General features: G+C 58.8%; 1 protein-coding gene across 3 annotated transcripts; it reads left to right on the plus strand.

Moving 5' to 3' along the window:
- Positions 1-164: 164 nt before the first annotated feature.
- On the plus strand, positions 165-19,753 carry LOC102448795 (uncharacterized). 3 transcript variants are annotated; one of them, XM_075896669.1, is made up of 8 exons: positions 165-374; positions 568-866; positions 11,162-11,324; positions 12,844-12,966; positions 13,742-13,864; positions 15,333-15,572; positions 16,199-16,324; positions 17,405-19,753. In XM_075896669.1, the coding sequence occupies exons 2-8, from the start codon at positions 574-576 to the stop codon at positions 17,687-17,689; spliced, it is 1,353 nt and encodes a 450-aa protein (XP_075752784.1). In that variant the 5' UTR covers positions 165-374; positions 568-573; the 3' UTR covers positions 17,690-19,753. The 3 variants fall into 3 exon arrangements, with proteins under 3 accessions (XP_075752784.1, XP_075752785.1, XP_006118162.2); XM_075896670.1 differs by having other exon boundaries at positions 165-866; XM_006118100.4 differs by lacking the exons at positions 165-374; positions 568-866 and adding an exon at positions 4,776-10,940.
- Positions 19,754-20,504: the final 751 nt, after the last annotated feature.

Genomic DNA, 20,504 nt, shown 5'->3' on the forward strand with positions numbered 1-20,504 from the left:
TGTGTAATCAACTGTGTGGGGGCATGTTGTGGCATCGTACCACTGCATGCATTGTGTCTGTGTGTATTTGTGGTGTGCATCCTCTGGCTGTGGAAGGTACTACCTACCGCGTGTGTGTGTGAATTGTGTCACTGTGCGGGGGGGGGGGGGTCTGCTGTATGAAGGCGCGTGACTTGTGTGTCTCCATGTCCCCCTGCCCTGTGTGCGCGCGGCTGCATAGTGTCTGCATCCTGTGTGAAGTGTTGTGCCTGGAAATTCTCAATGAAAACATTCAGGCTGCAAATACAGCCGAGGAGGGACGTGCCTGAGCCTGGAAAAAGTAACCGGGGTCCCCCCCCCCCCGGTTGACCCTGGGGACCCTGGAAAGGCCAGAGGTGGGTGCGCGCAGCTCGGGGTCTTGGGGTTTCTTTGCAAACTTCCCACTCTTGCGACACTGCGCGCGTGGGCAACCCCCCTGTGCCCTTGGCGCGCGTGGGCAGCCCCCGGGTGCGCGTGGGCTCAATGGAACAACACCCCCCCATTGAGAAATTCGGCGGGCGGGAGTAACTTTCCCTGCTCGCCCCGCAGCTGGCGATGACTCGCCGGCGTCGGGAGACACCCCCAGGCCGGAGCCCAGCGCGCAGAGACGCTTCCTGCTTGCGAGCCGCAGAGCGAGCCGCCGGGGACAGCGAGCCGCGGGGCGCCAGGGGCGGCTTGGGACCGGCAGCCACAGCCCCGAGCATGGAGACCGGCCCCCTCCTCGCCCTGCCGCCGCAGGGTAACGCCGGGCTCCCGGCCGAGCTGGACAGACGGGCCCCCACGCTGGATCTGTGTCTGGAGCAGGGCGCCGGGCTGGGCAGCCCCCAGGACGCGCTGGATTTCAGCAGGTGGGTAAAGCGGCGGGCTATGGGGAGGGGGTCCCCTCGGAGCTTTAGCTGGGACAGAAGCCACCTGCTGTGACCACCCCCCCGCCAGGGGTGCCCTTACACCCCCCCCCACCTCCTGCCCTGTTCTTTGGTGGTGGGGGGGCCCTGCAGGGGGCTTTTCAAAGGGGCTACATGACTGCTTGGGAGCAGCAGGACGTTGGAGAGAAGGGCTGGTGGCCCTGGGTGCCGCTGAGCCCCGGAGAGCTGTGCGGCCAGGTCCCACACACTGACACCCGCAGGGGTGTTGCCAGTGGGCACGGGCTGGTACCAAGTTGTGGCCAGAGTGTGACATCAGTGCTGCTGTGAGACAGGTGTGGACGGGGCGTTCCGGTCTGCGGGAGCCAGAATCCAACATGGGGTGGCTGCGATCGTCTCTGCCCCCCCTAATGCCCACATCCATCCCCCCAAGAACACGAGTAGAAGCCCACACTGCCCGGCCTGGCCCTGAGAAGAAGGAACAACCAGACTTGTGATCTGGAAGGCTGTGCTAGATCCCTATTCCCAGTAACCAGTGTAAAGGGCGGCTCGAGTCCTTGGAAGGGACTGGCCAGCGGCTCTGGCTACTTCCCCATTTGTCTCACTGGGCTTGGTCTGCGAGCGATGTGAGTGAGACCTGACTTTCTGTCTGACACACTCACAAAACCCAGGAATCAGCCTCATCATAAGGCTTCTCGGAGCGACACTTGGTTGGTAATAACAATAGCCACAGACCAGCTAGACTGGAACCTGGCTCCGCTTCCCAGAGCTGTGGCTTGGCTGAGGTGGCAGGAGTAAAACACTGTCATTGCAGGAAATTGCATCGAGTTAGGTATGTTTCACTGGCAGCAGATCTGACTGTTGGTACCCAGGAGGGGCAGCGCTGTGGGACGAGAGGGTGACTTTTCTGTACCGTCGTTTTCCTGCTCCGAACCACCCACCTAACCCTCTTCTACCTAGTGTAGCTTCCTGGCTTGCGGGAGGGTGGGACAGCATTCCGGGGAAGCAAATTATTTTTCACAAACAGCGTCACTCTGAGCAGAAATGGCCCAGATCCCCAAAAGAATGGAGGCGTCCAGGGACTGGAATGAGGCACCGACGTACCTCTGGGAATCTGGGTCAGAGCATTTGAGGGCCAGACTTTTCAAGTGCTCAGACTACTGGGTGGCTTCCCAGGCCTGGAGATCTCGGTGAGTCACACCACGAGTTGCTGGCTGCTTGGCCTGATCCTCATTTAGGAGCTGTCTGACTCAGACCCTACCGCAAGCAGCCGTGCAATGCTTTGCAACTAAGCTGGGGCGTCCGTCCTGCGCCGAGATTGACGCTTGATTTCACTTTGCAGTAGGTGCCGCCCTGCCACTAGATCTGCAGTTCTCAACTGGTGGGCCATGGTGACTTTTTCGGTGGTCCATAGGAACAGTGTCCAAAGTCCACAAAAATGTTTTGGTTGGCCAGGTGGTCCGTGGAGTGAGAACCACTGCACTGGATAGGCTGGGAGAGCCAGGGCCTCGCTGGCAGGGAGCGGTGTCTTTTCCATCACTCCAGTGGAGTGGTGTCTATTGACAGCAGCTAGGGATTGGCCCCTGCCATTTGACTTGTCTCCCCCACCCGCATGCTTTCCTCCAGGTATTTAAAGAAAGCAAATAGCAGCCTGGCATCATGTGTGCGACTACCCTGCGGCCCAAACCAAAGGGAGCAGCGAAATGCCTCCGGGCAGAGGGAGTTTGTACATGCTGCATATCAATAAGCTGGTGATTTGCATAAACTAGACAGAGCCAATGACAGGCGAGCGTGGTTGCCTCCAGGACTTGGGAGCGTTGTTTAGAAGACGAGCAGGCCCCGTAGTCATACACTGCCCTGTTTTCTTTAACGTACGCACGAGATAGCACCACGCCACCACCGCTGATGAGGATTTCGATTGCATTAGCTCCTAGGGATCAGGGCCCAGTGGGCAGGGACCAGCCTATCTATGCAGCAGACTGATTTTTCTGAGGCTGGGCCGAGACTGCAGAGTGAACTGTCCAGGGGCTAAGGGCCGTGACTGTATGTACAATCTTATGGGGACTAATTTGGCCACAACTACTCGAGAGAGAGATCTCAAAGTTATTGTGGAGAGTTCTCGGAAAACATCCCCTCTGTGTGCAGCGGCAGTCAAAAAAGCAAACAATGTTAGAAATCATTAAAAAAGGGATCTGTAAAACCATGGGACGCCCACATCTTGAATACTGCGTACAGATGTGGTTGCTCTTCTCACAAAAGATGTATTGGTACTAGAAAAGGTTCAGAGAAGGGGAAAAAAAAGAGCGGTTTGAAACGGATCCCATATGAAGAGAGATTAAAAAGACTGGGACTTTTCAGCTTACAAAAGAGGAGACTAAGGGGGGATATGATAGAGGTCTATAAAATCGTAATTGGTGTGGAGAAAGTGAATCAGGAAAAGTTATTTACTTGTTCCCACAATATACGAATTAGGGATCACCTAATGAAATGAATAGGCGGCAGGTTTAAAACAAACAAAAGGAAGTTTTTCTTCATGCAGCACATAGTCAACCTGTGGAACTCCTTGCCAGAGGATGTTGTGAAGACCAGGACTTCAAAAAAGAGCTATATAGATTCATGGCGATTAGGTCCATCAATGGCTATTCGCCAGGATGGGTAGGGAGGGTGTCCCTGGCCTCTGTTGGTCTGGAAATGGATGACAGGGGAGGGATCACATGAGGATTCCCTGTTGTGATCCCTCCCTCTGGGGCACCTAGCTTTGGTCACCGTTGGCAGAAGGGACACTGGGCTGGATGGACCTTTGGTCTGACCCAGTCTGGCTGTTCTGATGACAAGGGAGCTTCCACTCCAGGTGTCAGGCAGACTGCTCCTGCCTGCCCTCTGACACACAGTCAGCGCAGCACTGAAAAAATAAACCCCCAAACCAAACCCCTGCCCAGCTCCCCCTGCTCTCCCCTCGGGGAGGGATGCGCGAGAGAACCAACCACACCCTGAATGCATGAGTGGATGCAGGGCACCTATCCCGGTGGGGCGCTGGGCTTTCCTGGGACGCTTTGGCCTCAGCCGAATACAACCCCCCCTTGCACTGCGCAAACAAACAACACAGAGGCAGCCCCTGGGCCTGGCAGGGCCCAGCCTGGGATTTAGATGAAGGGGGCAGGTGAACGAGCAGACCCGGTGGGACAAGGGGGGAGAATAAGGCTCCATGAGAGGCAGGGAGTCTCAGGAATCACGGGGTGAGCTGTCGTGTACGCGGTGCCCGCTGGGCACGATTTGGCGGGATCAGCAGAGGGAGACATTAAGGAGAAATTCAGAAGAGGCAGAACTCAGGGGGGAAAGAAAAAAAAAGTCTGGGTGGACCCCTTGCTCCACTGACGTCAATGGGAGCGTCCCCATTGGTCCCACCATCCCCGGGATGTCTCGTCTAGGAGGGCAGTGAAGCCGCTGGCTCCTCCCCCCAGACAGTTTCTCGGAAGCCCCGGGAATTGGAAAGCACCTTGGGTTGGGGAGGAGGGTTGGCTCTTGTGTTAGGCCAGGGTGGGGACGCCAACCGGCCCCCCGGGGCCCAGACGCCAGCCAGCCTGCCTGCCAAGATTTGTTCTGCGCCGCTGGTGCCATTTTGTGCGAATGGTTTCACAAGATCATTCGCACGGTTGGAAAGAATTTGAACGGCTTAAGCCGTTCTGGTGAACACGCCCTGTCCCGAGCTGCAGGATGTGGGTGGGTCACTCCAGGGGCCGTGGGGGCTAGAGAGGTCTGAGTGGGGGGGGGGGGGGGCACAGGGAAGGAGGGGGGATGGGCTGACTGCTCACCAGATGCTGCAGCAGCCTAGAGTGAGCAAAAGATGCAAGTGCAGAAAAATGCCCCCCAGGCTTTTCCTGCAACCTCCCCTGTCCGGGGGGGGGGGGGGGGGAGATGCGATGAGAGGGCTGCCTAATGCAGGTGCCAGCGGTGCAGCCTTTGGCAGCCCTGCTTGTCTTTATTGTTACTGCTTGTGCAGCTGCGCTTTGTCCTGGGTGCGGGGCAAACGCACAACACGACACGGCCCCGCCTGGCCGAACGGCGACTGCAGTGCTGGGAAGAGCCGCACAATCGCAGTACCCTGCTCCTTCGCCTGGCTACATGTGCGCACGTTCACACACATGTTGGTGTAAGCCACGCCCACATTGGTGTAAGCCACACCCACACGTGGGGCGGTGTCGCCCCCTGGTGGTGACTGGGCCACAGAGCGGGGGAGCCCCTCCTACAGCCCTTGTGGCCCAGCAGAGGCTCGCGTCTGTGCATCCAGAAGTGCTAGGCTCTTGCCCCGGGGCCAACAGCCCACTCCTCTGAAAAGCCACCGTGGAATGACGGGGGATTAGGACTCCACAGCCCGGTTGAGCTTTGCCCTCTCTGCTGGGACCGCTTAGCTGGGAAGAAGCCCTAAGAGCTGGCTGGGGCACTCAGCTGCAGGAGCAGGCAGGGCGTGCCCTCAGTGGGGTTCTCCTGCCGGCTGCCCGCTAAGGGGCTGGCTGGGGGTGCACCCCACAGCAGTCCGGGGGCTGCTCCAGCCTCAAACACCCCCCCCCGGCTCCCTTTGGAGAGGCAGGGGGGCTGAACCCCCCCATTCCTACCAACACTGCTTGTTGCTTGCACTTTCCCTTCCCTCGCTGCCAGGGACGTTCCTGCTTCCCTCCCCTTCCCGGCTGGGGCCCACACTCACTTCCCTCTTGCTCTCTGACAGTGACGAAGGGGGAAAGCAAGCAACACGCAGTGTCAGTAGGAATGGGGGGGAGCTGAAGGCCCCCACCCTCCCTAGCGGGCACTCTTGGCCCCCTCCCCGACCCCCCGCTGCACTTACAGTTCTTACAGGTGCTGTCATATTGCACCTCCCCAAGTGAGCCCCCCATGGGCAGTACAACAATACCCACGAGAAATGTAAATGACTTTCACCCCTATTTATAAGGCATGTGCATGGTGGGAGCGTGGGGGGGTCTGTGCTAAGAGTGACAAGATAGCCCCTCCCCCCCAAAACCACCCCACATCTAGGCCTTTCCTCAGGCTGTGCACAAGCACAGGGCTCCTGGGACACGCCCTCCCGGATCTGCTGCGCCCACATCCATGTGTCTTCCCTCCCAGCTTTTTGCTGCACCCCGTGGACCTGGGAGCCACTGACTCACCCTCCAGCCCAATCCACACTCCATGGGCAATCAAAAGCCCTCCCCTGGGTCCGAGCCCCCCGGTGCCTGGGCAAGTAGCTCTCAGCTACCCCCCGAGGATGCTCCACGAGTCAGCGCCGCTGTACGTGCCGTGTCCGCACAGGGCAGCGCGCCTCCGGAAACGCACCGAATTACAAATCGACGCCATGACATCATGGCAATTAACGCTCTGGCGCCTGGCGGGGTGAGCTGGGGATTTCCTAACTCTGGCCTCTAGGGCGATTTGCTCATGAACAACAACAGAGACTCATCTGCCCAGGTGAAACCTTACCCGCAGCCAGCAGGTACTTGGTACTTTCCCATCGCAGGTTCCAGGGCTGCTACTTGAAGGGCTTACCTGTGCCTGGCATCCTGGGTAGTAAACACATGGTTCAACACTGACTCATCTGTACTGCCCATCGTCAGAGCCCCAAGGTGACTCTCATCCTAGCAGATCACAAGATGGAGATGCTAAAGTCACGGCATAAGAACATAAAAACGGCCAGACTGGATCAGACAAAGGTCCATCCAGCCCAGCGTCCTGTCTGCTGTCAAGGGCCAGCGCCAGGTGCCCCAGAGGGAGTGAACAGAACAGGGAATCATCCTTGATCTCTCTCCTGACACCCATTCCCAGCCACTGACAAACAGAGGCCAGGGACACCATTCCTACCCACCCTGACTATAAGTATTGATGGACCTAACCTCCGTGAATGTATCTAGTTCTTTTTTGAACCTTGTTAAGGACCTGGTCTTCACAACATCCTCTGGCAAGGAGTTCCACAGGTTGACTGCACTGCATGAAGAAAAACTTCCCTTTGTTCATTTTAAACCTTCTGCCTAGTCATTTCATTTGGTGGTCCCTAGTTCTTGGGAATCCCTACTTCTTGGGAACAAGTAAATAACTTTTCCTTATTCACTTTTTCCATTCCTGTTTTGATTTTATAGACCTCTGTCCTATCCCCCCTTAGTCTCCTTTTTCCCAGCTGAAAAGTCCCAGTTTTTTCAAAGTCTTTTCATTCTGATTAGTATCCTCTTTCACTTACACAGATCTCTCACATTCATGAGTTGCTGTCATTTTAGTGAACATAAGAACGGACACACTGAGTCAGGCCATAGATCTATCCAGCCTGGTGTCTTGTCTGCCAATAGCGGCCAATTCCAGGTGCCCCAGAGGGAATGAACAGAGCAGGGAGTCATCCTATGATCCCTAGCCGGCCTGTTTGTGTGAGAGAAGGTTCCTCCCCAAAGTCAGGGTGAGCAGGACTGGGCCTGTTCAAAAGAAACCTGACCAGTGATCTTGGGTGCCCATGCTGAGACACCGGCCTGACCCAAAGCAATGCTGCACCCCCCGCACGCTCCCCAAGCAGTGGGGCTGTTGGACGTTGCGCCAAATTACAAGGCTGAGCTGAAGCCCAGTGTAAACACAGTTGTGGCCTAATGGGGTTCCTCACAGGCGGGCGGCGTAGTGTGGGCGGGGTAACCCGATGCGAGTGCCATTCAAGATCCATAGAGGCCTGGGTTGAAGCCGGGTGTGTCTAATCAGGGCCGGCCTTACCATGAGGTGCACTGAGGCCTCAGGAGCTAGACTGTGGGGGCGCCACTGGGACCCAGAGTGTAGAAAATTGTGTGTCTGCTGGTGCAGATGTAGGGAGCAGAGCAGAACCCCACCACCCCGGATCATCTTCAGAGATCGTCATTGCCAAGAGCACGAGCTTCTGCCACCTGTGCGAAAGGGATCCCATCACTGGTTAGCAGCAGTAGTAGGCTGCTATCCTCTAGCCAGCCATGAGCGATGAGAATGGACCCGCTGCTGCGGGGGGAGAAAACAGACAGAGCCCCCCTGCTCCAGAATGTACCGAACCACGGCTCCGTGCGTCGGCCCGCGGCCGCTGGAACGACCCCCCTGCGCTCTCCTCCTGGCCTGCCTGAGAAAGGACTGTCTGTACTATTGCAGGCAGGGCCCGGGTATCACGGCTTCTCTGCCCCCCATCCCTGCCTGAGTCGGGCCCTGCAGGATCCAGACATCGAGCCTCCTCTCTGTAGAGCGCGTTGAGATCCCCTGCGGGATGAGCGCCGATCGTCACCAGACGTGGTGCCCCCAAGCGCTGATCCTGCCCGAGGCCAGGGCCAGTCCTGTTTGCAGTCCCAGGCCACGTGCGGCAAAGGGACTGCTTTTTCTTCCCAGCACTAGCCTTTCACACCGGGGGACGGCGCCCAGGCCGGGCAGCGTGGGGGACGCTTGCTGTGCACCATTCCCTTGGGGAGTGCAGGGTGGTGGGTTCAAGTCCTGTCCTTGCCTCTGCCCATCCTGGGTGTGACCAGGCAGCCCCATGGGGATCACAATCCCGCCCTCCAGCGCTAGGCGAGCGTCGGAAGCAGCGTCGGCGCGCCAGGTAGCGAACAGCCTGGCCCTGACACAGGCACCTTTCCACGCCTGGGACTTTTCCGGCTCGGCGCGTCGGCAGCCAGCGCGCGTTACTGGAAATGTGCTGAGAGGGGGGCTCTCCGCCCCGCACGGGGAACCCCACTGTTGCTCAAGTAGCTAGAAGCAGGGTGGGTTTTTCGAGCCCTGTCTCGTGTCAGAGTTTCCTGTCGCCGGGGCCCGTGCATCCTGTAGCAGCATCACCACTTCCTGCCGCCGTGGGACTGGCCGGGCGGAAACGGTGCTGCCTCAGATTCTTGTTCCCCCCTCCCCACTGCAGCCCCCCTGGACTTTTAGGGGGGCTGCAGGCCGGGGGCGTGCGAGGGAGTCCGTGGGGTGTCCGAGCGCCTGCTTGCAGGGGGCATGCTGATTTGGGTCACGGGGTGGGGAACCTGCTCCGGGACTACCCACAAGCGCACGACTCTAACCAGCCCCTGGTCTGAGCCAGGCTCTAGGGACGAGCTGGTTTCTGGTTGAGGAGCATCCTGCAAAGCAGCTGTAGGCCCAGCTCATTTCTAGGAGCCACCAATTGCGTGAGAGACAAATGCTGCTCGCGCCTCCTCGCGGGAAAGGAACACGCCCGAGAGATCCGGCAGCAAGTTCAACCCACTCCAGGAGCAAGCCCCGACTGAGCCCTTGACCTAGAGATCCAACATAGCCCTGCTGGGAAAGATCCCGGAGTGGAGCCGGCCTTCCCGTGCATGGGTGTGGCACACAACACGGAGCCTGGCCTGACCAGCCAAGCAGCCTGGTGGGGAAGGCAAAGGAGCTCGCCTAGAGCAGAGCATGGGCACCGCAGGCGGCCCTACCGCTCCGGGGCTTTGCTCGGCCAGGCACGAGCCGTACCGGAGAGAGGCAGGAGCTGGGGATCTCCCTGGGAGGCGCCTGAGCTTGGCAGCACCCCAAGGGCTGTGCTCTCATGGGAGCGCTGTGCTCCCTTGGGGACCCAGCGGGCAGACTGGCACGACCCAGCGCAGGAGGCGCGTTTCGTCTGCGTGAGAGTCCATCGCTCCTGCCGCCGGGGATGCCGTGCCGAGCGCGCGCTGCGGCAACGTAAGGCCTTCTGCCATCCACGTCTCTGCAGGAACACCCAGCACGGGCTGCGTGCCAGCTAGTCCAGGGGACACAGGAAGGTTGCAAGGTTCCATAATAAAGCACAAGGCCTGAGGTGGAAAACAGGTGAAAATTGCCAAGGCCTGGCAAGCGGCTGGGGATTGCAGCTCCCACTGGCGCCCGGCAATTCTTTCCGAGGTGGGCAGGCCGAGAGGCAGCAGCCCGTAAAATTCTTCCCATGCCTGTCTCATCCCCCCTCCTCCCCCCGGCTTCAGAGCCGAGATCTCAAGCCCTGGCCCCTTACTGAGATTCAAGCCTCCTCGGTGTTTTTGCAAAATGCAAATCTATGCTAATATTTGTGCTTCTGCTCTAGTTCCCCCTTCCAGTGAACTGCCTGGGGCAGCGTGAGGCTCAAGAGGCAGCTGCTGGCCTCAGCAGTTCCAGTTTTCAGTCCTTCAGGGGGGCTAAAATGACACAAGGTGGAAAAAAGAGCTCAGCGCCCTGGGATTTCCGCCGGGCCGGTGCTCTTGGGCCCCAGCTAGCTTAGCTCTGGTAAGGGCGCCAGGGTGCCACCGGGCCGGCCCTGGCAAGGGATCTGGCTTTCAGTCATGACCTTGTGACTTCCCCCACCAGACGGAAAATGCAGGCAGCTCAGCTCTTAGTTCTGCTTTGGGAAGCACAGGGGGTCAGCTATTCTGGAGGCATCGGGCCTGGATTTGGGCTCAGTGACCGAGGTTCAAACCCTTTGGTAGACACGACACCCCCAGGTTCTTTTTTTGGGAAGGCTACAACTCAAACTGGGTCTGTTTGCCTGGGGGAGAGGGGGATTTCTGACCTGGGCTTTGTTTTAATCCTGTCGAGTTAAACAGCTGGCTGGAGATCTGAGCAATAAGGCCGGGGCCGGCGGTGCCCCCCGCCACATGTGGCCTGACAAATAGGCATGGGTCACGTAACAGAGGCACTCTAGCCACGATCACAGTGTAGATTCCACTCGCAAACCTTCCATGGGGCCATTTCTGGTGGCACGTCGTCCACTGGACCATGCTAGGGCCTGCCTGGCCGGGTGAGCGGATTGGGGGCCCGCCCGGGTTGCTGGGGGGCTCAGCAGCTTGCAGAAAGAGGCTGCAGGCACCAACCCTGGCTCAGGGCATCTCCATCTGACACACACGTCCCGCGAGCTGAATTCCCCTTCAAAACCCCGAGCAGTGAAGCTGCTTATGCAAATCTGCTGTATGCAAATGCCACTTACCAAGAACTTCCCCAGAGCAACCGGAGCCCTGTGTGCTCTGAGCCGGCCTCAGTCCGGGACTGTGCGCCGAGCCGGCAGCAGAGAACTTGCTCTCCAGCTGAGGCAGGGAGGAGGCGGCTCAGCTAGGCTGGGTCACAGCCCCGTATGTTGACACGCAGGTAAGGGGCCCGGGTCCAGCCCGACTGGGTTTCTGGGAAGCCAGTGTGGGGGAAGGGCAGTGTCGGCGGGATGGGGAGGACACTTGGAAGGGTGCCAGGGGCAGAGGGGCACCCTGGGGTGAGGGCCCACAGGGGCCACATGCAGGGGATGCCTGATGCTGCAGCCAGACACCTTCCTGTTCCCCTCATTGACTTTGCTCCTCTCTGGGTGGCCCGGGCAGGGAGGGCGCCCTGCGAGCGCTCAGCGAGCCCGTCCTCTCCAGCCAGCATGACTCGGGGGAGATCGTCACCTACATCTCCGAGAGCATGACGGTGACCTCGGCCGATGAGGAGAAGCTGCTGCTGCTCAACAAGAACACGGAGCTCCGGCGCATCAACAAGGAGGTGAGCAAAGCGCGAGCACCGCCCGCCTCAACGCCCGGCCCATACCAGCTCCCGGCAAGCTCCCTGGCCCCTACACTACCGCCCGCAAGCTCCCGGCAAGCTCCCTGGCCCCTACACTACCGCCCGCAAGCTCCCGGCAAGCTCCCTGGCCCCTACACTACCGCCCGCAAGCTCCCGGCAAGCTCCCTGGCCCCTACACTACCGCCCGCAAGCTCCCGGCAAGCTCCCTGGCCCCTACACTACCGCCCGCAAGCTCCCGGCAAGCTCCCTGGCCCCTACACTACCGCCCGCAAGCTCCCGGCAAGCTCCCTGGCTCCTACACTACCGCCCGCAAGCTCCCGGCAAGCTCCCTGGCCCCTACACTACCGCCCGCAAGCTCCCGGCAAGCTCCCTGGCTCCTACACTACCGCCCGCAAGCTCCCGGCAAGCTCCCTGGCCCCTACACTACCGCCCGCAAACTCCCGGCAAGCTCCCTGGCCCCTACACTACCGCCCGCAAACTCCCGGCAAGCTCCCTGGCCCCTACACTACCGCCCGCAAACTCCCGGCAAGCTCCCTGGCCCCTACACTACCGCCCGCAAACTCCCGGCAAGCTCCCTGGCCCCTACACTACCGCCCGCAAGCTCCCGGCAAGCTCCCTGGCCCCTACACTACCGCCCGCAAACTCCCGGCAAGCTCCCTGGCTCCTACACTACCGCCCGCAAGCTCCCGGCAAGCTCCCTGGCCCCTACACTACCGCCCGCAAGCTCCCGGCAAGCTCCCTGGCCCCTACACTACCGCCCGCAAGCTCCCGGCAAGCTCCCTGGCCCCTACACTACCGCCCGCAAGCTCCCGGCAAGCTCCCTGGCTCCTACACCACCGCCCGCAAGCTCCCGGCACGCTCCGTGGCCCATACTCCACTGTCTGCAAGCTCCCGCCAGCTCCAGGCAAGCTCTCTGGCCCATACACCACCTCCCGCAAGCTCTAGGCAAGCTCCCTGGCACCTACACCACTGCACACAAGGTCTAGGCAAGCTCCCTGCCCTGTACTCCACTGCCCACAAGCTCCCTGGCCCATACGTCACTCTGCAACCTCCAGGCGAGCTCCCAGTAAGCTCCCCGGCCCATATGTCACCACGTGCAAGCTCTGTGCCCTGAGCTGCTGCCTCTGTGGCTGGTGGCCACCCCCACCCCACCTGTCCCTGTCACCACTGCCCCGCAGGGTAGGACCAGACTCTGACCCAGAAGCTCCCTTCCACTCCACTGGACAGCAGGGGAGTGGGGCAGGTGAGCTAGCTGGCCCCCCTCAGGCCCCAAGAGCCCTTCCAGGCCGGTGCGCTGCCCCTCTCCCCCACCCCGCAAGCTCTGTTCTCCAGCGCATGCCCCGGCCATAGTGCTGGGCCACGGCAGGAGACGCGCTCTCACCCGGCCCGTGGGCTAGCGCCCGGGCCCGTGGCCTGCTGGGGGCTGGCCTGGCGCAGAGCGCTCCCTCCTCGTGTGGCCGGTGTCACTCCCCCCGGCTCTTCTGCCCCCCTCGTGCAGCTCATGAAGCTAAACCAGGAGTGGGACCAGATTTACCACAACACTACCCTGGCGCTGCAGCAGGAGGTGCTCTCCCTCAAGCAGCAGACCGAGAGGCTCTCCATGAAGCTGGAGCACGAACAGGTGAGCAAAGGCGCCCCGGGTCTGCAGCAGCCGGCCGAGGGCGTGGCCCGGCCTGAGGGGCTCCGGCAGCACGTCTGGAGACCAGGGCTCAGGGTAGCTCGCCCGAGCTCCTCGCCTCGCGTCTCACTGGGCAGGTGAGGGTTTCCGTGGGGTAGCAATGGTCCCCGGCGGCCCTCGGGGGCTCTGCCCTGCTCCCCCTCAGCCGAGCGTGGCCTAGACGCGGTGGCTGCAGAAACAAAGCGCCAGGAGCGGAGGCCTGATTCTCCCCTGCAGTCAGAGCCACCGCGGTGGGCGGTGGGCGGCGGGCGGAACAGATACGTCACCTCCAGCCCCGCTGCCAAACCTCCTGTGCTCACTGGTAATCCCCGAGTCCTGGCAACCTCTGGGCAGCTGTGTGGGGGGCGGCGCAAAGCCCAGCAAGCCCCCCTCAGGGCTCACTGGCGCCACGTTCTAGGTAGCGCTTTACAAAGGAGGGCAGGAGCGTCATCTCCTGGGTAGGGAAACTGAGGCACCAAGCTGCAGAGCAACTTGCCCAAGCTGGCCACTGCCGGAGCCAAGCCTCGAACCCGGCTCTGCAGTGCCCTACGCCCCACCCCCCAGTTGAACCCACAGTGCGGGAGGTAACAGGACATGGTCTTGCGGCACCCTGCCCCTCCCCTCGTCGCATGGGTGAGGGAGGGGCAGCAAACAGAACCCCCCTCTGCCCTGCAGCAGTAGCATCCCTGGCCCAGCGGCTCCCCCAGCTGCTGTCCTGACGGCGCCCGTCCCCTTACAGAACAAGAGGGAGTACTACGAGCAGACCCTCATCCAGGAGCTCAAGAAGAACCAGCATTTGCAGGAGTACGTGAGGCAGCTGGAAGGCAGGCAGCACCACAGCCGGGAGAAGAGGACCTTGGAGGTAAGCGCCTGGCAAACCCCCCTCCTCCCTCTCTCCAGGCATAGGAGAGCAGAGACTGCCCCAAGGCAGCAGGGTTACGAACCCAAAACTCATTGGCTATGTCTAGACTGGCATGATTTTCCGCAAATGCTTTTAACAGAAAAGTTAAAAGCATTTGCAGAAAAGCGCGTCTAGATTGGCAGGACGCTTTTCCGCAAAAGCACGTTTTGCAGAAAAGCATCCGTGGCCAATCTAGACGTGCTTTTCTGCAAAAAAGCCCAATCGCCATTTTCACAAACGGGGCTTTTTTGCGCAAAACAGCTGAGATTTGTCTACACTGGCCCTTTTACGCAAAAGGACTTTTGCCCGAACGGGAGCAGCACAGCATTTCCGCAAGAAGCCCTGATTTCTTACAGGAGATCGGCAGTGTTCTTGCGGAAATTCAAGGGACCAGTGTAGACAGCTGCTTTTGCGGAAAAACTTGCCAGTCTAGACGCAGCCATTGGGTTGTACTGCATGGAAAATGCTCTTCACTCTGAGGGCAGGGAGTCCCAGCTCCTGGCTGGGCCCAGGGGCCTCCAGAGCATGGCCTGCGCCATGGGATTGGGGGGGGGGAAGGCACTAGGTCAGCACTGACACCTCGCCGTGGCTCCAACGTGCCGGGCGACACTGTTAGCACCCCCCAGCTCGTGCGGCTCGGCCAGCGTTACTGCCCAGGGTCTGGATGCAGAGATCAGAACAAAAGAAGTAGATATTCCCAGCAGTGCAGAGGCCAGCTCCCACCTCAAACCCATCTGGCTCCAGCCGGGTGCTCAGAGCAGGGTTAAGGGACGTGGAGATCAGAACCCCCCACCGAGAATGCGGGTGTAGATGGGGGGAGGCGCGAGAGTTACTGACCATGTTCCCACCTCATCATGTGACGCAGACGTTGCTTCAGTAGCCAATCAGCACCGACAATTTCCCTGACTTTCGGAAGGACTCAGGCCCCATGGATCCTGGCTTTGCAGAACAACTAACACCACGCCCAGTACAATTGCACCCAGATGTGCGCCAGCATTTGCTTGGCTCGCACGGACAGGCATCCAGCTGTGTTCAAACAGCAGCACTGAAACCTGGGTAGGAATCAAAGCTAGATGACGACGCCTCTTTCACTTCACCCCATCCACACAGCACCGGATTACTTCAGCTACAGCTGTGCTGAAGCTTTTTGCAGCTGCTCGAAAGCCAGGGCACCTATCGTGTTATGTGTAGCAGAGGAATATCTATGGGCCCCAAGAGGGGTTGTGCCCCTGTTCTACTAAACCCTGGCCACCCACACAAGAGTTTACATTCTGAGCTGACAAGTGGTGGGAGGGGAAACTGAGGCACACAACTGGGAAATGATTTGTCTTATCCTAAGGAACAGGGACTGGGAAAAGAATGAACCCCCCCCAGACCCCTTTCTAAGAAGCTGCATGATGCAAACAGCTGGCTTTCCTTCCTTCCTTAGGACCCCGAGTTCTTGGCATCTGTGCCCTGGGGGGAGTTTGGGGATGCCCGCTTCCTGCTTCCCAGGAAAGGCCTGAAGGAGAACTCCCCCAAAAAGCCGGAAGAAGCCAGTCGGAAAGCGCCAGGGAGTGAGAGCCACAAGGCCAGGAGGTGCAAGCACATGGCCCCGACAGGTACCAGCCCGGATCCCGGGAAAGAGGTGACTGACCTGAAGGACCAGCTGGAGGCCTTGAAGTGCCAGGTACGTTCGTGTCCACAAGGAAGGGCAGAAGCGGGTGGGGACGGCAGAGAAGAGAAGAACTACACTGAACGGCTTGCCCAGGCAGGCGGGAGAGGGAGTATTCTCAGGCTAGCGTCCAGGGGCTGTGCAGGAGGGACTGAGTATTGGCCCTTTTGGCTACTGCTGTCTGATCACGCTCGCTCTGCTCCTTCACTAACTCCCCCTCCCCCTGCATCATTTTAATCCCCTCTCCGCCCAGTCTGGAAGCACTCTTCCAGCCCCACTCGTTAGCAGGCAAGCAGTGTTTCGGACTGGCTAGAGCACAGGACCTGGGTCCTCGTCCCGGCTCTGACACTGGTTTGTTGGGTAACCTTGGGCACGTCACTGTCTCTGCGCCTCACTTTCCCCCTCGGTAGGGGACAATGATCCTGGAGGATTTGCCAACGGCTTTAGAAGAATGAGGTATTATTACTGGAGTAGCAAGGGGAAGGCATTTACATGGCCAGTCCCCAAACGGTGGCAGCGCCCCTCACCTGCTAATCAGCACAAGACCATAGCCTTATCCCTCCCTAGCCTGCTGACTGGTTACCCAGCCCTGACAGAGCTTCCAAGCCCCTACTGATGGGCATCCCTCCCTGCTTCCACAGACAGAAATTTATGAGGCGGATTACAGGACAGAACACAAAGACCGGGAGCGGATCAAAGCGGAGAACGAGAAGCTCCGGAAGAAGGAGGAGGAGATGAGGCAGCAGATGGTACTTCTGCGAGAGCAGGTGAGTCCCTGAATGCACTGGCCAGCCTGGAAACACAGCTCAGCTGCAGGGAAGGTACAGCAACAACCAGCAAGGAGGCTTTCCCAATAACATGGGGCTTGCCCTAGTCAGACCTTTGACCCTGCTGATTCTGTCTCCTGTGTCTGGCACTGACCAGCGCGTGACGCATGAGAAAATGGGGGAGACTTCATAATATACCTTGCAAGTTTTTCTGCCTCCAGTTAACAGAGCTGTGTGCGCAGGGGAATCCTTTCAGAACCCCGACAGGCCCCCCTAAGCAGGAGATGCCGTTTTCCATATTGTCTTTTGGTTTGCAAGTGACACCCCTTAGCTCGTGTTATCTGACAGAGTCAATAACACTTCCTCATTCACCGTCTCCACCCCATAGACAGACCTCTATCATATCCCCCCATCATCTCTTTCAATCCAAAACGCCCCAATTGTATGACTCTCTCTTCAGAAGGAAGCTTAAACATTTTCGCTGCCTTTTCCATGTCTAATACATCTTTTTTGAGAGGGGGTGGCCAGAACTGCCCCCAGTATTCCAGGCCTGGATTTAAATAACGGCATTATGGTATTTTCTGTCTTACGATCGGTCCCTTACATGGTTCGCTTTTTTTGGCTGCTGCTGCACATTGTGGAGAGTTCTCTGAAAACACCCAGGACTCCGAGATCTCCCGAGCTAATTTAGACGCTTGGAGGTTGGACTATGGCTTTCACTGAGCATTACTTTGCAGTTATCAATGGGGAATTTTCTCCACTGTTTTTGTTGCCCAGTCCTGTTTGTGTAGCTGGGGTGGGGGCTGGTACAGATAAAGCACCGGCTTACGTGCCAGCTACTAAGTAGCTGAATAGCTGGCCAGGTTAGTTTGATCTTTGGAAAGTCCTGGCCAGGTGGGAACAGCTGGTTGGAAAACAGAAGATGGGAGCAATTCCCTCCATGAATCAGTGCGAGCTGCGCTGACACCGAGTTCCAAACCGGTTCCTGGTGCGAGTCGCACGAGAGCGAGTGCCACGGCGGCACGGAGCTGTCCAGAGCTCTCCCTGCTCACTTTTGTTTCCCCTTTGCCTTCCCTGCAGCTTAAGATCTTTGAGGATGACTTCCGGAAGGAGCGGTCGGACAAGCAGCTGCTTCAGCGCCTCCTAAAGAGCAAGGCCAGCTCCAAGGAGCCCATCCTGGTGCATCGCTGCAACGGGCACGAGAGGCCGCCGGTCCCCACCTCGCCCGCGCACTCCGCTTCCACCACCGCCAAGCGAGGCGGCTGCAGCAAGCACTGCGAGAAACACAGCCACAAGCTGGGCGAGTGCGCCAAGCACCACGCACGGGAGACTGCGGCGCACACGGCCCCGCCCAGCGACTACTAGGACGAAGACACGGGTCTTCCCGGCAGCACTTTTTAAGCTAACACCCGGGCTCGCCCGCAGGCGCCTGCTGCGGGGTGCGGGCCGCCAGCCCCAGGATGCAGCAAGCTCTCCCCACGAGGCCGGCGGGAGACGCTTTCGAACACCATAGATGCTTTCGGCAGCCAGGTCTTTCATTGGCGAGCGCGCCGACCAATCAGGGCCAGGGCTAATCTCTTCCAGCCAGTCCCATCTTGCTCCCGGGGCGTCGCCTGCTTCTGTCCGCCCTGCAAGGAATTCCGGGGCGGGGAATGCTGAACAAGAGGCAAGGCCCTTGGCCCCGCATCAAGAAGAGGGTCGCGCAGAAAAGGCCCTTGGACCCTGTGGGGCGAGGCTAGCGTCTGGAAAGGGCTCACCCCAGCTGTCCTCCCTGGAGGCCAGGAGTCCTTAGCTGTAAGCCATCCTATACGCTAGCAGCGCCTCCCCATGCTGCTGCTGCTCCAGCAAAGGGTTCCTCAGCGCTTCGTTCTGATTCTCGAGGGATTGCTGCAGCTCCTTGCTCCAGCCAGCAAGGACTGGGGACAGCTGTTACCTTTATTTATTTGAACCAATCTCCCGGATCCTATGGGGCTGGTACTTTATTCAAGTGATTACAAAATAAATTAAAGAAAGACAAATGCTCCCCTTCCTTCTGTTTCCCATGTGCCTGTAAGACCAGAGCAAAGGCGCGTTCTTTCCTTCCTTAAACACCAAGAACTGTGGATTTGGGAGCCGGCTCGACAGCACCGGCGGTGAAAGCTACCTACCAACAACGAAGCCAAGCCCGGGGAGCAGCAGGGCCCGCTTCCCCCACCCTGCTCCGAGCAGTCCCTGGCTCGGGGACCGTTCAGTCTTTGTGACCCCTCTCTGCCTCCAAAAGAAGGAGGCACAACCAGCTTCCTGGCAAGACTAGACTGTTGCCTGTTAGCAACTGGGCTGAGAACAACGAGTCTCAGTCTCTGCTTGGCGACCGCTGACCGAGACAAAAGCCTCGAATTCCATCAAGGGGTTTAAAATCCAGTTTGAGGCCTTTCAGGCTCTCCTGTCCCTACTGAAGGCAGCCACCGAATGGGCCAGGTTACCTGCTGTCCAAAGCCAGAGCAGGACTATTTGATGCTACACGCTGTGGCACAGAGGAGATGCCTGTGCTTATGGGACGCACGGATGTGTCGGCTCAGACCCCAGCAATGAAGATGGCTCAGCTACTTAGGAGCCCAGATGAGCAGGTCCGAGCCATCGCAGCCGGGCTGCTGGAACTTCAGAAATGTCTGCGTGTGCCAGAAGTTCTGGCAAACACCCGGAGAGCGATGGATGGGTCGTAGTGGGTCAGCTGCTTCAACTGTCTCATTGGACAGAGGGGGAAGGTCCCCAGGATCCCTTTGGGAGGCTGTAGAAAGTCTCCAAATTACAGAGCATCTTATCTTTGGGGTCAAGCGCGAATCTCAAGTCTGAGGTAGCTTCATAGCCAAGCAGCTTCCGTAGCCACTCGACAAAGTGCAGCTCTCCTGCACGTCAGCTTCCTTCACTAGTCAGCAACAGAGCGGCCAGGCGGGGCGAGACCAATGGTCCAGCCAGCCCAGTGTCCTGTCTGCCGACAGCGGCCAATGCCAGGCGCCTCAGAGGAAGGGAACACAACAGGGAATCCTCACATGGTCCCTCCCGTCACCCATTCCCAGCTTCGGGCAACAGTGCTCGGGGCACATCCCAGGTTGGTTTTACATCCCTGCCCCTCCTGGCTAATGGCCATCGATGGAACTCGCAGCACTAAGCAAACCAGACTGGGCTTGGGGTTTTTTTTTTGTCCCGGAGCGGCGCTATCTAGTCTCTACTGCCTGCCTTTGCAGAGAGGCATCAATTTACACTGGCACCTCGCAGCCCGTCTGCCTGGGGACCAGAAAGCACGGTGATGGCTTGGCTGTTTCCTCTAAAGCAGGGGTGGGCAATAATTTTTGGCCGGTGCAGCCCAGGAGGGGCAGAGCCAGAATGCATCGAAGCCAGCCCGCGATGGCCCTTTTTCCACCCCTGCTCTAAGGTGTCTAGTTTTTTTTTTCAAATAACTAGAAGAGCCTCTCGAATTATTTTTTCCCCTAAAATTGTATCGTGGCTATCGAGTACCAGCATGACAAACACCCAGCATATTGCCTATAGTGTAGGAAAGCTTTAGTGAGTAGATGAGCATCCGTCCTTAAGCTGACATCTCATTTCCCTCCCTCGTGTTATGCCCGTGGAAGGACGTAGAGGAGGGCATATTCAGTCAGTCACCAAACTGCTGGGAGACTGCTGTACTTAGCTGAGGTTACAGATGTGGAAACTGAGGCACATGGAGATTATGTGACTTGCCCAAGGCCATGCAATGAGGCAGTGTCAGTGTTGGAAATGGAACTTGGGTCTCCCAGCTCCTAGATCAAACGTCCAACTCTTACAAGTGGACGGTGTTAGGAGACAGTAACACTGGGAGGTATGCAAGAGCCCAAGCTGAAGAGAGAGTAATTCAGAGGTTTTTAAGGCCAGCAGGCACCACTGGGACCTGCAGTACACAGGCCACAGCCTTTCCCCTAATATTTGCGGCAGCGTAGAGAATTATTTCTTTGCCGTGTGATTACAATCAAGTCACCCCACCAATGGGTGCACCTGCCAATGGACCAAACCACCTTCCTTACCTGCAGCCCTCGCGGAACTAATCGCGCCCGTCGTGTTCATTCCAGCCCTCGCAGGCACTTGCCATGCCTCCAGTTTCAACACCAACCAGAGATGTGATCACTGAACACAGAGCAAAGGAACACGCAGCAAGCAGCCACTC

Source organism: Pelodiscus sinensis, chromosome 13 (genome assembly GCF_049634645.1).
Source record: "Pelodiscus sinensis isolate JC-2024 chromosome 13, ASM4963464v1, whole genome shotgun sequence".
NCBI lineage: Eukaryota > Metazoa > Chordata > Testudines > Trionychidae > Pelodiscus > Pelodiscus sinensis.